This window comes from Astatotilapia calliptera, chromosome 23, assembly GCF_900246225.1.
Source record: "Astatotilapia calliptera chromosome 23, fAstCal1.2, whole genome shotgun sequence".
NCBI classification, from domain to species: Eukaryota; Metazoa; Chordata; class Actinopteri; order Cichliformes; family Cichlidae; genus Astatotilapia; species Astatotilapia calliptera.
This window is the reverse complement of record NC_039323.1, coordinates 38,251,486-38,265,712: the sequence shown is the minus strand read 5'-3', so window position 1 is coordinate 38,265,712 and position 14,227 is coordinate 38,251,486. Positions and strand designations below refer to the sequence as shown.

The window sequence follows — 14,227 nt, the reverse complement described above, 5'->3', positions numbered from 1 at the left end:
AGGCTCAATACTGTTAGTTAAAGAACAATTTGCAGCCAAGGACATACGAGCAGAAACAAGGACACAGTCAGTCTTAAACACAACATCAAGCAACTGAGGCAGCATTATTCAGTGCAGACACTCGGAAAAAGAAATCACACTGCCACTGCAATCACCTGAACAAACGGCTAAGAAAGCTGCCTTTTTACATTAAAGCTTATGCATACAAACCTTTATTTTAGTGTAAAGACTCGACAGAGACACAGAGGCATTCCAGTTCAAGAGTGCTGCTATAAAAGCACACAAAGCATCTATGAAATGCATGTCATTATTTTTCATTTACACTATCAGTTAATAAGGCAAATAAGTATTTGTGACATAGGTTACTATAAAAGCAGGCTGGGGAGAATCCACACTTGATATGAGTGTAACACTGCTTACTTATGTGAAATCATCATCAGTGAATGCTTGCAAAACAGAAACTACCTTGGTATTATAACAAACGGCTTGACATTGGCCACACATCCACACTTGCAGGTTTCTTTTTCCTCTCTCTTTTTGCTATCTTCACACCGATGTCTCTCTTTCTCGCCTGGCTCTTCTCTCAGTCTTTGTGCTGTCATCCAACAGGTCGGTGTAACACTGAAGCAGGGTTCAGTTATCTATATCACCTATCCACCCATATCAATTGCATTATTCAAGCTGAGTATCAGGCTTCTACTGCTGGCGGTTGACATAAGCAGTTCTTTTCACCTTTTTTCTTACCTTTTTAAATTCATTTTTATTATTATTTACGTCTTTTTGAAGAGATCTGGCCACGAAGGCAGCTGAAATAGCAACATATGCAACATCACAGGTTTATCAAGGTATTTTAAGTAGCCATAAAAGACTGGATTGATTATAATGTAGGTGCAAACTTTAGTCATGGAGATACTTGCAAAGCAGGTCATTTCTTTATTTTATATATAACCCTTAATAATAATAATAATAATAATTCATTTTACAAATATAAGCAAAGAAATTACATATAAAAGAGTTGTTGGCACAACATCATCTCCAATAGATAGTTTCCCTGAATATGTAGCATTAGAGGAAAATGAAAAATAATACAAAAATACGTTATTGTTCCGGCTATTAGTAAAGTTATTTTTAGGGGTGCTAAGATGAAATTTAGGGATGCTTGAGCACCTCTGAAAAGGGTCTAAACTCACCAATGTCCACCACAGACACAGTTTCCAGTATGGTGTCTTACTATTATAAATAAATTCAGTGTATCCAGGTCCGAGTTGTGAAATGATCATCTCCTGTCTCAGCAAATCTTCTTGAAACAAACAGTATTTTAGTCCAATTTACAGACACAGTTTGCTGCTATTACACAACAGGTCTAAAGTTTTACTGCTGGATGGCTTCAGGTTTTGGCACTTTAATATCCCATAAGTGAAACATGCACAGAATTAATTAACACCAGACCATCCCTATTACCAATAAATTAACGTGGTATTACACGACTTACCATAGATATAACAATTCAGATTGTAAACTCATTATGATGCAGTTTTGCATCCATGGACTAAGTAAAATAATAGTTTGTTAAATGCATCAGTGATGTGAGATACCGTCACATTAACATTTCTTCAAAGTCTAAACTGGACAGGATGTTGTTTTAATGTAAAGACAGAAAAAGGATGGAAATAATGCCATTTATTGCTCATGATTACATGATAAAACAGTATTTCCAAAACCTGTAACTATGAACAACACCTTTCGTGAGGTAGATATAAGACAGCAAATAACTTATTTAAAATTGTATGGCTGTACTTAGATCTATGGACGTTTAATTTCTAGACATTCTTTTTCATGCAGATATTTTGACTTGCTAACTGAGCACAAGCGCAGATCGATAACTTGGCCCCATTACATCCACATACCGAGTGGAAACCTCTGCCGTGAGAAATGTCTGTGGTCTTTCTGCCAATGGAAGGCTGGACTGTACAACTTCAGGCATGAATCAGTATGTCTAAAGATAACTGAATGATGAAAAACAATCAACAAACCCTGACACAACAATGCTATTATCAAAGAAAATGAAAAAAATATATATTTTTGTCAGTGTCACACAGAAAATGATGATGAATGCCCATTATTTTACTACTATAAACATGGAGATATATATTTATGCACTACCAGCTCCTCTCTCCTGCTCCAAGAATGTACAAATACATACAGCTCAAAATTCAGCTAACAAAACTTTAAATAACAAAACAAAATCCCTGATGACATTAACACCATTCTATTCTTAAGCATATAGTATTCAGCAGGATTCAGAATTAACAGTCTGAGCACACCAAGATACAGTGTCAAGACTGATTTCACTTTTCATGTGTCTCAGGTCATATTATTGCTCCACAGCAGAAGCAGAAATATACAACCCCCATAGCTTCTTTCTCATTAACAATAAAAACGAATAAGCTGGTTTTTCATGAAACTTGGTAGAGAGGTGGAGGAAAGACGGGAACCCCCCCCCCACCACCACCACATTTTATTCAAAGGGGACCCATTATGCTTTTCTTGCACCTCCATATTTGTATTCTAAGACTCTAATAGCTCCAATAGTCCAACTCTTTAGTCTAACTTTCCTCTGCCCAGCAGGTGGAGCAGGTGGGTGGGGTTTCAGTGCTTACTGTGAGAGTTGTGTGACTGAGATAATTAGGGATTTCCCCTCTCTTCGACATCATAGAGAGTCACAACAAGAAAAAAAAAAAGTCTCAAATTGTGAATTTGAGCAGTCTGCAACCTGAACATCTGGCTCACAGGAATAATTATACATAAACTGATCTTTTTGGATCTTTGGCGGTCTTTAAATGAGCATCTGCACATGTAACAGTACATCTATGAGAGAAAAAGCACAGCAGGTCCTCATTATGTTTAGTTTGTGAGCACATAGTATCATCTGTCTCTTCTCCTGTGCCAATTCTTTTTAGTTTTAGATCTTTTGTTAACTCCTGGCATCAAAACCGTAGCTGGAATCACAACTATTGGATAAAGTCTAAAAGGTGTGAATACCTCTTCAGTTTCATTAGGCACCTTAGCCTGACCTGTCATTGCACATTCACTTTAGAAAATCTAGCAATAAATAACACTTTCACCTTGCTGAGTGTTCAAAACATTTAAAATCACACATTGCCTTTTTACAACCATAACAAAGAATACAAAAAGATTTTTCTTAAAGCAAATACATTCAGTGCCCGTGGTGTCCTGAGGAGGTCGATGGTGGCTGTAGTTTCTCAGACTGGCGATCTTTGGTTTCAGTGTCTGATGATGAATCTGAGTCCTGAGCCTGTTGTTGCTTCAACCACATGTCTGCATACAAACCTCCTTTTTGTAGCAATTCCTCATGTCTAGGATGGAGAAAAGATTGATATTTATTTGTTTATTGGTTTGCTGGTCTGTAGCATTCAGGTGAGTGCTAACACAAGGCCACGGAGGAAGGACATCAGCAATCATCTTAAAGAAGCAGCTGCTGCTGCCAAGCAGTGTTTATAGGGATATTTCCAAACAACTTGAAAACCATAATTCTACAGTGGAAAACCTTCAAAACAGCTGCCCATTCATGCAAGGAGTGGACGTCGCAGTATATTCACTCTAACGTAAGACTGTGCAATGCTTAGAGAAACCACAAAAAGAGCTGCATCTCAGACTCTACAGGCATCCGTTAGCATGTTAAATGTTTATGTTAAAAGTTCATGTTAAAAATTCATGACATTGTGATTACGAAAAAAAAAGAAAAAAGAAAAAAAAGAAAATCGCAATCGACAGATGAAAACAAAGTGGAGATATTTGGCCATAATGCACAGCACCACATTTTGCAAAAAACAATATTGGCAAAAGACCTCATAACAACTGTCAGCACTATAGCAGTGATGACTTGGGCTTGTTTTGCAGCCACATGACCTCAGTACCTTGGGCATGAATTACATGGTCATGGAAAACTTTTCTTTTTCCAGGGTAGAATGATGGACGGCATAAATTTTTAGTGACTTTAAATCACAACAATTGGGTGCACGTTTGAATTTAATTTGAATTTCCTCTAATCCACTCAGCAGCAAATTTATGGACTACCTCCAAATTCAACTTTGCGTTAAATGAACAGACAGGACACAATTTGATGTTCCAGCAGAACAATGATCCCAAGCACACATCGGTGTTTTTTTTAATGGATAAAGCAAGCAAACATTAAGCTTTTGAAATGGCCTTTCCAAAGTTCTGACCTCAGCCCAACTGAAAATTTATAGACTATCAGGGCTCTAGACTAACTTTTTGCCACGGTTGCACCAGGCGCACCAGCACAAAAGTTAGGTGCGCCCACTGGTGCGACCAAGGTTTTTATTTAGTCGCACCATTGAAAAATTTGGTCGCATTTGCGACCCGAGGTCCCGATTCACAAGGTCCCGATTCAATTCGAGTCAATTTTGCCTCAGACAGTCAGAAATATTATAACTCTGATCATATGTGAGACTTCATCAGAGGTGTGAGCATCACAGCAGATGCCTTTGTGTCAAAGTAACTGAGAATAAAACACAGAAAAACATGAAGGAGATTTTCCTGGCAGATAACCTTAATTAGCCAAATTTTAAAAAATTTACATTTCTTCAGTATTGAACAGCAGAAATTAGGCTTTCTTGGCCGAGGACATTTTAAGTAAAAAAAAACAAAACGCTGCAAACAATGGTCGACTGGTGGGCAATAAGCGAATGAATAATGCTGAAAACATGCTGATTCAGTGAATTTTGGTTGGAGAGAGACAAAACCCACACCTCAGAATCTAGCGCAAAAAAGACGTAAACACAAAGCGCAGACCCGCCAACGCATCAGAATCAGTGAGCTGTCAGCGGTCAGCCCCAACGGCGTGTCCGTGTACGTGCCGTCGGGTGAGAAAGCCGAGAAAGAGAAATCTGATTCTGATGCGTCGGGTCCGCTCTGTGTTTATGTCTTTGTGTGGAATCTGTTTAGCTGCTCTCATTTACTGTTTCAGCTGTTTGGTGGTTGTTAAAATAGTTTTGAGAGCTTTAACCTGAGATTCTGGCGTTTTTGGCAAAATACATTTATATTTAAAAGTCTTATAAAAGTTTTTATATTAAAAAATTCAGGATTTAATGAATTGATATCGCTTTATTCAAGCTACTCACCTCCCTCTTCCACCTGCACTTTCAAACGTACACACAAAGGACTACGGGACAACTACAGGACCACGGTCAATCATAGAGGTCCCGCTCCTGACTATCTCTGATTGGGACACACGATAGGGGCATGATGTCTGTCAGTTGTCAACACGGAGACTTTCAGAGTTGCCGGGACTTTTTTTTTTTTTTTTTACTGGAACAGCTGGTCGCACCGGTGTGACAGGATTTTATTTAGTTGCACAATTGAAAAATTGGTCGCACTCTAGAGCCCTGACTATGCTTAAAAGTTGTAACAAAACTAAACAGTTTCAATGATATCGACCAATTCTGCCAAGAAGACAGTGAGCAAAAATCAAGCCAGAATAATGCCAGAAGCTTGTTGATGGCTAGCCCCAAATTATCATGAGATTAATGCTCATGATGACCCTCTGTAAACTTTTCACAGATTCCTATGAATGCTTTAGTTTTCACAACTGTATGTGTTATGGCAGGAGTTTCATTCAAAACAATCAGGCACACTTACCGTCCACGCTCAGCAATCCGCCCTTCATTGACAACCAGGATCTGGTCTGCTGCGATGATGGTGGACAACCTATTACAGAGCAATAACGGACCCACAAGTCATCGGTGAAATAAATGAAGATGGATAAATTCACTTAAAAAAACCTGACAGTACATGAATTTATTTACCTGTGAGCTACAACCACTGTAGTGCGATTGGCACAGACTTTGGCCAGAGAGGCCTGGATGTTGCGTTCTGTCTGTGTGTCCAGGGCAGATGTGGCCTACAGAGAGATAATATTAGAAAACTGCAACTAACAGCAATGAGTTTACACTTGAGATGACAGTTCAGTCGCATACCTCATCCAGCAGGATGATTTGTGGTGCTTTGAGGATAGTTCTGGCGATAGCCACCCTCTGCTTCTCTCCTCCACTCAGCTTCAGTCCTCTTTCCCCCACCTGGGTATCATAACCTGCCCGACAAAAACACAGGAAGAGGCTGAAAAAACTTCTTGCAATATAGAAGAGACTGCAGTTACACAGTGATCATCACTAACTACACTTTAGAACATTTTAAAAATATGGCTAACTTCAGAAATATACATTTAAAAGATATAAACTTAGATTCAATTTAACACCCACGATTTTAGTAAAAGTATGGAAAACAAATCTTTGAAGTCACAATGCTGAATAAACTGAGGGATTAATGTGCACGTTACCATCAGGGAAGGTCATGATTTTGTCATGGATATCAGCAGCGAGTGCAGCCTCCTCCACCTCCTGGTCATTAGCAGTGGTGCGACCGTAGCGAATGTTCTCCCGGATGGTGTCGTTGAACAGCACGGTATCCTGGGGAACCACGCCGATATGAGCTCGCAGAGATGTTTGTTTCACCTGAGGAAAGATGATGAGAAAGTAATAAGCAGTTTAGACTCCGTGTATGTGTGTGTATATATATATAAGCATGCAGTTACAGTAATATTAAAGACAAGACTTTATGACTTCTGCTTATATTATTAATTTTACTGGTTGTTTGTTAATGTCTTGAATTTCCAAATATTTCTCACACAGTAGCTCTGGTGCCAAACCTCTTACCTTTGATATATCCTGGCCATCAATGCGAACGCAGCCTCCCTGAACATCATAGAAACGGAAAAGCAGTCGAATGATTGTGCTTTTCCCAGATCCCGACGGCCCAACCTGAAGGTATGTTAGTAATCCGTAATGTTAGTAACACCTTAACTGCTCAATGTAATGCTGGGAAGCAGGAAACATCTCGCCTCAGACTCACCAGTGCAACTGTCTGTCCTGGAAGAACTGTGAAGGACACATCCCTGAGAATCTCCTTGCTGCAAAGCAGTAAAGAAATCTAAGAATGAGCCATGCAAGAACACACTGAGACTGAAGTTTAATAAAAGAAATCAACGCAAAAATAAACCAACCCGTTTGTGTAGCTGAAGTAAACGTTTTCAAACTCCACTTTCCCCAGTTTAAAGAGAAGGCTTCCTGCATTTACTTCATCCTTCACCTGCATCAGGCAACATATAAAGACCACAAAAAACTCAAAACACATAAAAACCCCCCACTGATATCACCGCTGCAAATATTTACCCATCTATAAACATACCTCTTGATCTTCTTCGAAAAGTTGGAACATGTTTTCCATGTCAATAAAGGAAGTCTGGATCATTCTGCAGGGAAAGAAGAGAGAAACCAACAGTTGGCAAAAGGAACAGGAGTCAAACAGAGTTTTGGTAAAAGCAATACATAATCTCTATATTTTTTTACCTGTAGTATGTCCCAAACCAGTTGAGTGGGGTGTACAGCTGGATGATGTAGGTACCGAAGAGAACATAATCTCCAACCTGAGGTTAGAGTTGCTTTTATGACACTTATAATAATATAATAACAACAATAATAACATAATTGCATAGTTTTGGAAATGTGGAGAGGCATAATGCAAACCATTATTACAAAGTCAATACCAGAAACGTTCCCTCTGTGACAAAGTATGCACAGAGCAAGGAACCAGCCAGCAGTCCTGCTCCAATGATGGCGTTCTGTGTTTGATTGAGTAAGGCCAGAGATGCCTGGGTTTTATACTCTGATTCCTACAACAGGAGAAGGAAGCAACAATTAAATATATGACTCCATTCCTGAGACCACTAAATTAAACATTTTTCTCTACCTCTGTGATCAATGTCTCAGTTTTAGTTTTGGTGAAATACAGGAACAAATATCTACATGCAAACCCAATAATAGTTGGTTAAATGTCTCTTAGCAAGTGATTTTGCTTATTTTGGAGCCATGATTTAGTGACATAACACCCAACGATGTCCAAGAATTTAGAGGTAGTCCTCAGCAGCAGAATATTATGGATTGTCTAAATATTGTCCCAGGAAAATCAAAGCAGCAAAATCACACAAAAAAACACTGAATTCCAACATCCAGTTATTTCATTTTGTCTTTGTTTTGAAATCAAACCTGACATAAATTTGCTTCCACTCAGCATCTTAATGCTAAAAGCTATCTCAAAGGTAGCAATAACTAGAAAGACTGTAGGAGAGCAGGTTTATTCTGACTCCTGTTAAAGTAAACAAAGACCAGCTTAGGAAAAAAAACAGCAGGGGAAGGCGTGGCAAGCCGTGGAGTGCCAAAACCGGTTGATAAATGCACTTACCTGATATTTTAAGATTGCACCCTCAAACCGGCCGACCTCATAGTTCTCTGCATTGTAGTATTTTACCTATGGAACCAGAAAAAACTAATTGTATTTTAAAGTGCATTTTAAGATGAAAGAATAATAAAAAGAAAAGTAAACTTCTTTATGAACCACAAACTTATTTAATTTACCGTCTCAAAGTTTAACAAGGAGTCCACAGCCCTGGACTTGGCAGTGTTATCCATCTGATTCATTTCTCGTCTGTACTTGGTTCTCCATTCAGTGATGATGATCGTCAAGGCTGGCAAACATTTGAATAAGGAATTACTACACAGTCAAAGAGGATCTGAAATCTATCTTAGCCAATGCTGAAGTACAGAAATGTTTTTCACACTTGAAGTTTATTTTTCATTATTAAACTGGGTCAAAGTGAAGCTAGTTGAGGTTCATCATGCATAACTTACTGAGATACAGGGTCATGCAGATGAAGACAATAAGGCCAAACCAGGCATTGAAAAGAGCGCTGAAGTAGATGATGGCGATGATAATATCAGCAATGGTTGGAAAGATGCTGAACACTATGTAGCTGTGGAAAAACACCAATACCTGAGTTTAATTTTTCTTCAGATTCTAACATGAGAGAAGCATTTAAGGATAAAAACATTGCCTAACAGAATCATTATTTGAGTTATTACTAATTGTTAATAATTATTGTGATCCTGTTTGATGCCATCTTACCTGAGCAAGCTATTAATGGAAGCTGTGCCACGATCAATACTTCTCAGTACTTCACCAGTTTTGCGGCTCAGATGCCAGCGCAGAGAGAGGGAGTGCAGGTGGCCAAACAGATTGACTTGAACCAGTCGATTGGTGTACTGCTGCACGCGGATCCAGAAGAAAGAGCGCATGTTACTGACAAATCCAGAGGAACCTGAAAAGAAGAGAGGTTGGTGGTCAGAATAATGAAGCAGCCTTAATGCTAGTGTGGCATGTGAGGCTGATGCTCATTGTGCAGCTCTCTGTGGTACTACAATGTTCACTGGGCATCCTACCAGTAAGTCCTACCTGCTCCTCCACCCTGCATGAACTTAAGCAGGACATAAATACACACTGTAACGGCTACAGTGTGCCAGCTGCTGCCATCAGTCAGTTCATTCACTGAAAAAAGGACACAGACATCAAGGAGAATGAGACAAAATGAGGCTTTCAAGCTGTGGTGAAAAAAAAAATCAATGAATAAATAAAAAGCATTATGAGATTTTAATCTGACTGCAACAATGTCACTGCAGTACCATCAGTGTGAGTGACTGAACATTTGAGTCTATGGTGCATGATGACGAAGGCACATCACTCACCAATATTCTTGTAGTAAATGGGTACAAAGACGTTAATAGCCCTCTCCACTCCCAGCAGCCCCAAACAGAAGAGGACCAGCAGCTGGAGAAACTTGTTGCCTTGTGGCCACATGTAGGGAACAAGCAGACGGACCTTCTTCCAAAATCCCTTCCAGGTGGACTGGTTCTCCTCTGATCTTCCCAACAGGCTCTGACCCAGAGAAAGATATGAAACCATTAAAACAGCGTTAATAGAGTATATAAGCAAAGCTGCTCGTGTGTTTTAATATACAGTGGAAGTGCCCTGTCACTACCTGTCTACCGTTTTCTACGTCACGCTCATCTTCATTTATCAGAAGCATGTAAGGTCTCCTTGGCAACCCTGGAGCTTTGAGACCGATGAAGAAGAGCAGCCCAGTGCTAATGTAGCGCATCATCCACAGGAACAACTGCACCTGAAGTTTTCATAGATGTTTACACACACATCAGCATGGATACAAAACAGCGTTTAACACAGTGGTAACACAATGCTAATAACACAGTAATGTGAATATGCTGAAGACTGTTAAGTGTTTTATTGAACAGTTACCATATATCTAGGTAGTGTACTATTACAACATAATTTACTATTAAAATAGCACTTTCATAATGTTGACTTTATGGGATGAAGGATGCAATACAATAACATTTTGCAAAGCAAGTACAAGTAAAAGCACTTTAAGTTTAGGAAAAATCAACAACTACATTAAAAAACTTTGCAAAGGAGAAAAACTACAAGTCATGCTTGCAGTTATGTAGTCAAAAAACTTTCACTCAACTCAACTCCTCCCCATGTGGGAGGAGCAAGATCCTGTCTTCTGATTTGATTGGTTAAGAGTGCAGGGTTTAGGAACTGAAAGTCAGACAAGCAGTGACTTAGCAAAAAAGGTTGTAGCGTGCTTACTGCCAATTTGTTTTGCTTTGTTTACTGGGCGGAACCTTGATACATGAGTCAGATTACACTGCTCTGTGGAGTGGCTCCGAAGGCAGACTTATCTTTAACCTTTGGCTCATAAAGGTTTAAACACACACTGAAGTTTAAACAGTTAAAATGCTGTATACAGGAATGAACTCTACCTACAATCTAAGATCAACTAAATGGGTAGGAATGGGGATAAACTGCATAATGCAAGGTAAACACAAGTGTAAGCACACATATTTTGAAAATAGTCTTCACTTCTCTGTTAGGTTCCTGGAACACAATGGTTAAAAAAATATCTTATGTGAGTGTTCACCTGTTGTGGTTTGTTCTCCAGGCCCCACCACCACTGAGGACTGTACCAGGACACAAAAGCCAGGTTCTCAGCACAGAAAGCTACAGCCCAGAACAGCAGCAGGACGGCACTGTGTCCTCTTGTCCGATCCGACACCAGGACCCTGCGCCTCTCCACCCTGAGTAGAGCCATAGCCCAGGCCCATCCCAGGATGGAAAAGCAGCCGTACAGCACCACATACCCTGGAAGCTCATCTGCATTCGTGGCTCTCCAAATCATTCCACCCAGAAACTGGATGATCAGAAAGACGTGGAGGACCTGCTGAAAACCATAGAGGCAGGAGCGAGGAATGAACTTGCGCTCCATTTGCGTGCCATACTTTTGGTAGCATATGCAGTGGATGGTGCCAAGGAGGAAGGAGAGGGAGAGCAGGATGGTGGGGACCAGTGTGAAGTAGAAGCAGGGGGCGATGCCTTCATCCACCCAGGTTATGGAGATGAAGGAATTTGCTTCACAGTAGCTCTGCACAAACACCATGGCTGCAGCTAGGAGAGAGAAATCATTTTAAAATCCTAGCAGCAAATCCTAACAAAGACATCCCGCCTGTACGAGGTGTTTTATAGTATACCTAGAAAGAGGAACTGCTTTGGCTCTTTTACATTAGGCACTGATTTATGCGATAGTAGTAAAAAAAAATCACCGCGGTACCTGTTACTGCGCTAAATATTGTAGGCAGAGAACTGCGCAAACACACGAGAAAACAAAGTGTGAAAGGTTAGCGCACCAGCTCAGTGGCACAAGAAGCTAATGTGGCTACAAGAAAAGGAAACTTATAACTATTAGACTACATTTCAGAGGGTCTAGAGATAAAACCGGCTGTTGTTGTTAGTTTTTAACATTACCTTTCCCAGGCAGGCAGCTGTGAAGTCCAAACACTGTACACAGTCCACTTGTTAGTAACCGAGGCTACTCCAGGGAGACGAGCGAGTCCTCCGAGCTGTTATTAGCTTGCTTATCGTCTCTAACTGTAGTTCAAACGACCTTCAGTAATGACACCCAGAGCACAATAACTCACAGCTATGTGTCTGTCATTACTACCACCAGCTGTGTGTAGTCATACTTACAAAGCGGTTGTCCTTGTAATGTGTTCACAAGTTAAACAACCGCTACCATGACTCGACAGCATTACGTTACACAACAGCGCCTGCTCGCTCTACCTGAACCTCAGCGCCCCCCAGAGGACATCCACGGAACATGCAGACCAACAGGGGAACGACAGGCTTAACCTGTATCAAGTAGCTTAAAATGATATTTTGAGATATTCAAGTAATTAGCAAGTATTAAAAGGCTACAGCAAGGGTGTCAAACGTCACACTGGATTGCTCTGGAAAGTGTGAAGGGCATAAATTTTGCACTGTGCCCAGTATTTTCATAGGTTTCACACCTTTACCACTGATACAGTCTTCTCCTATGACCATTCATACTACATCAACATAATTAAGTTACAGATAAGCAAATAAATGCTAAAAAATGAAAGTGTTTTTTCACTGTGTAACGTGTCAATAATAATAATAATAATAAGAATAATAAGAATAATAATAATAATAGTTAAAAAAGGACATTTCCTTTTAATTAACTAAAACTTTCAGTTTTAATATTACAGGACAGTCTGGACAGTGAGCTACCAGAACTTTTTCTTTATTTTGATTGATTGATTTTTTTTTAAATACAATGTTGTTTTTTTAATTTACTACATCAGCATTTCTCAATCTTAAGTGTAGAAAAAAAAATGCTGAAATTGCACTTCCTTGTCTTATATCAAGACTATCTCTGGGATTAAATTAGTATTTAAACTTCTGTACAGTGACATAGGGGAATTTCTCTGGTCTGGCCCATTTAAGATTCAAGTGGACTGTATGTGGCTCATAACCACAATTTAGGATGAGTTTGATCCCTAAAGTTCTGTCTAAAAATGTGAAAATAAAATGAAAAACCTTTTTTCAGTACAGTTGTACTTCTTCGAAATGCACAACATGTATGTAATAAAGAAAGCTATTATACAATTTTTAACCAAAACAAAACAAAATGAACCTGAAATTAAAAATAAACCACATTTTTAAAAAACTGTTTATAAGACTAAACTAAACTAAAATCAAAATTGATAAGAAATGTAGAAATTCCTCATTAGGTTTAGCTTATGTGTAATGATTCAAACACAGAAAGTTACTACGAAAATGTACATCTCTGAGAATAATATAGCTATAGTATGAGAAAATTCACAAACTACTCCTTGTCTTGTACAAAAAGAGCTTTCATGAGCTGACCCTGGAAACGGCACGTAATAGCAATACGTGCCACATTATTAATATCAACATGCAGCAGCAACAAGTGTGTTTATTTCACTTGAAAGTGTAGTTTAAGGTGGTCTGAAAAGCTTACAGGGTCCAGCAAAAAAGAAAAGTCTCAAAAGGAAACAGTCCACATGACACCAAATAAAACTTTCAATACATCTGCAGAGAAATGATGAAAAAATATGGAGCATATCCTGATGGAGTGTGCAAAAGAAAGAGCTTGTGATAGCTTATACTTGTGCAGCCATACACAGAACAGAAAAAGGATGGCCGAGGGGATGAAAAAGAGGTAAATCTTATCAAATGGAGCCTTCAGAATGGGCACAAAGAGATGCTAGAGACAGGCAGAGGTTTAGTATTCTGCATGCTCCTCAATGTAAAATTGCAAAGACTTTGTATATCTTACTATCTACAGCAAAGCATTCAGAAAACAATCAGGAGAAATCTCTGTGTGCACAGGACAGGGTCAAAAATCAGTGTTGTATCTGTGATCTTTGGGCCCTCAGACAGCACTGCATTAAAAACAGGAATTCTGTCATGGAAATCGCTGCATGGGCTCAGGAACGCTCTGTTTGCGAACATCAACAAATGCTCAGAAGATCATCGGAAGATATGATCCAGAAAGGGAGCCATCTACTCCAGCCTAATGCTCATTTAATATGGAGTGAGGCAAAGTGGAAATGTGTTCTGTGTCAGACAAATGTGATGTGAATTTCCTTTTAAAAAATATGGATGGAGAGGGACCATCCGGCTTGTTATCAGTGTCTCTGATGGTATGGGGGTGCATTAGTGTGCAACTGTTTGCCCTGGAAGAGCAGAACAAACACCTGCACTGTTCGTTCAGAGTCGCCTTGCCTTAAAACAATATCAAAATGCAAAAATGCTTCATTTTCCCTGTTAAAGGTGAGATTCCCCGCATGTACTTCATCTTGAATCCTTCACAAAGGAACAAATAAAAACATTGCTT

At 39.4% G+C, this 14,227-nt stretch overlaps 1 protein-coding gene across 2 annotated transcripts; it reads right to left on the bottom strand.

Annotated features, from left to right (window-relative positions):
* Nucleotides 1-1,663: 1,663 nt before the first annotated feature.
* On the bottom strand, nt 1,664-12,161 carry LOC113015682 (ATP-binding cassette sub-family B member 6, mitochondrial-like). Of its 2 annotated transcripts, XM_026157801.1 has the most exons (20): nt 11,812-12,158; nt 10,931-11,454; nt 9,971-10,111; nt 9,678-9,867; nt 9,388-9,480; nt 9,061-9,253; nt 8,787-8,908; nt 8,514-8,623; nt 8,341-8,406; nt 7,646-7,771; nt 7,449-7,525; nt 7,288-7,351; nt 7,103-7,188; nt 6,952-7,009; nt 6,756-6,860; nt 6,380-6,554; nt 6,021-6,133; nt 5,850-5,944; nt 5,683-5,751; nt 1,664-3,377 (listed from the first exon to the last, which is right to left on the bottom strand). In XM_026157801.1, the coding sequence occupies exons 2-20, from the start codon at nt 11,444-11,446 to the stop codon at nt 3,218-3,220; spliced, it is 2,559 nt and encodes an 852-aa protein (XP_026013586.1). In that variant the 5' UTR covers nt 11,447-11,454; nt 11,812-12,158; the 3' UTR covers nt 1,664-3,217. The 2 variants fall into 2 exon arrangements, with proteins under 2 accessions (XP_026013586.1, XP_026013587.1); XM_026157802.1 differs by lacking the exons at nt 1,664-3,377; nt 5,683-5,751; nt 5,850-5,944 and having other exon boundaries at nt 6,070-6,137; nt 11,812-12,161.
* Nucleotides 12,162-14,227: the final 2,066 nt, after the last annotated feature.

Excerpts from the sequence above, each read along its gene's own strand:
- LOC113015682 (XM_026157801.1), bottom strand. The coding sequence starts at position 11,446 with ATGGTGTTTGTGCAGAGCTACTGTGAAGCAAATTCCTTCATCTCCATA. Across the intron at positions 9,481-9,677 it reads CATTTACTACAAGAATATTG|TGAATGAACTGACTGATGGC; the intron begins GTGAGTGATGTG and ends TCCTTTTTTCAG. Across the intron at positions 9,254-9,387 it reads CATGCAGGGTGGAGGAGCAG|GTTCCTCTGGATTTGTCAGT; the intron begins GTAGGACTTACT and ends TCTTCTTTTCAG.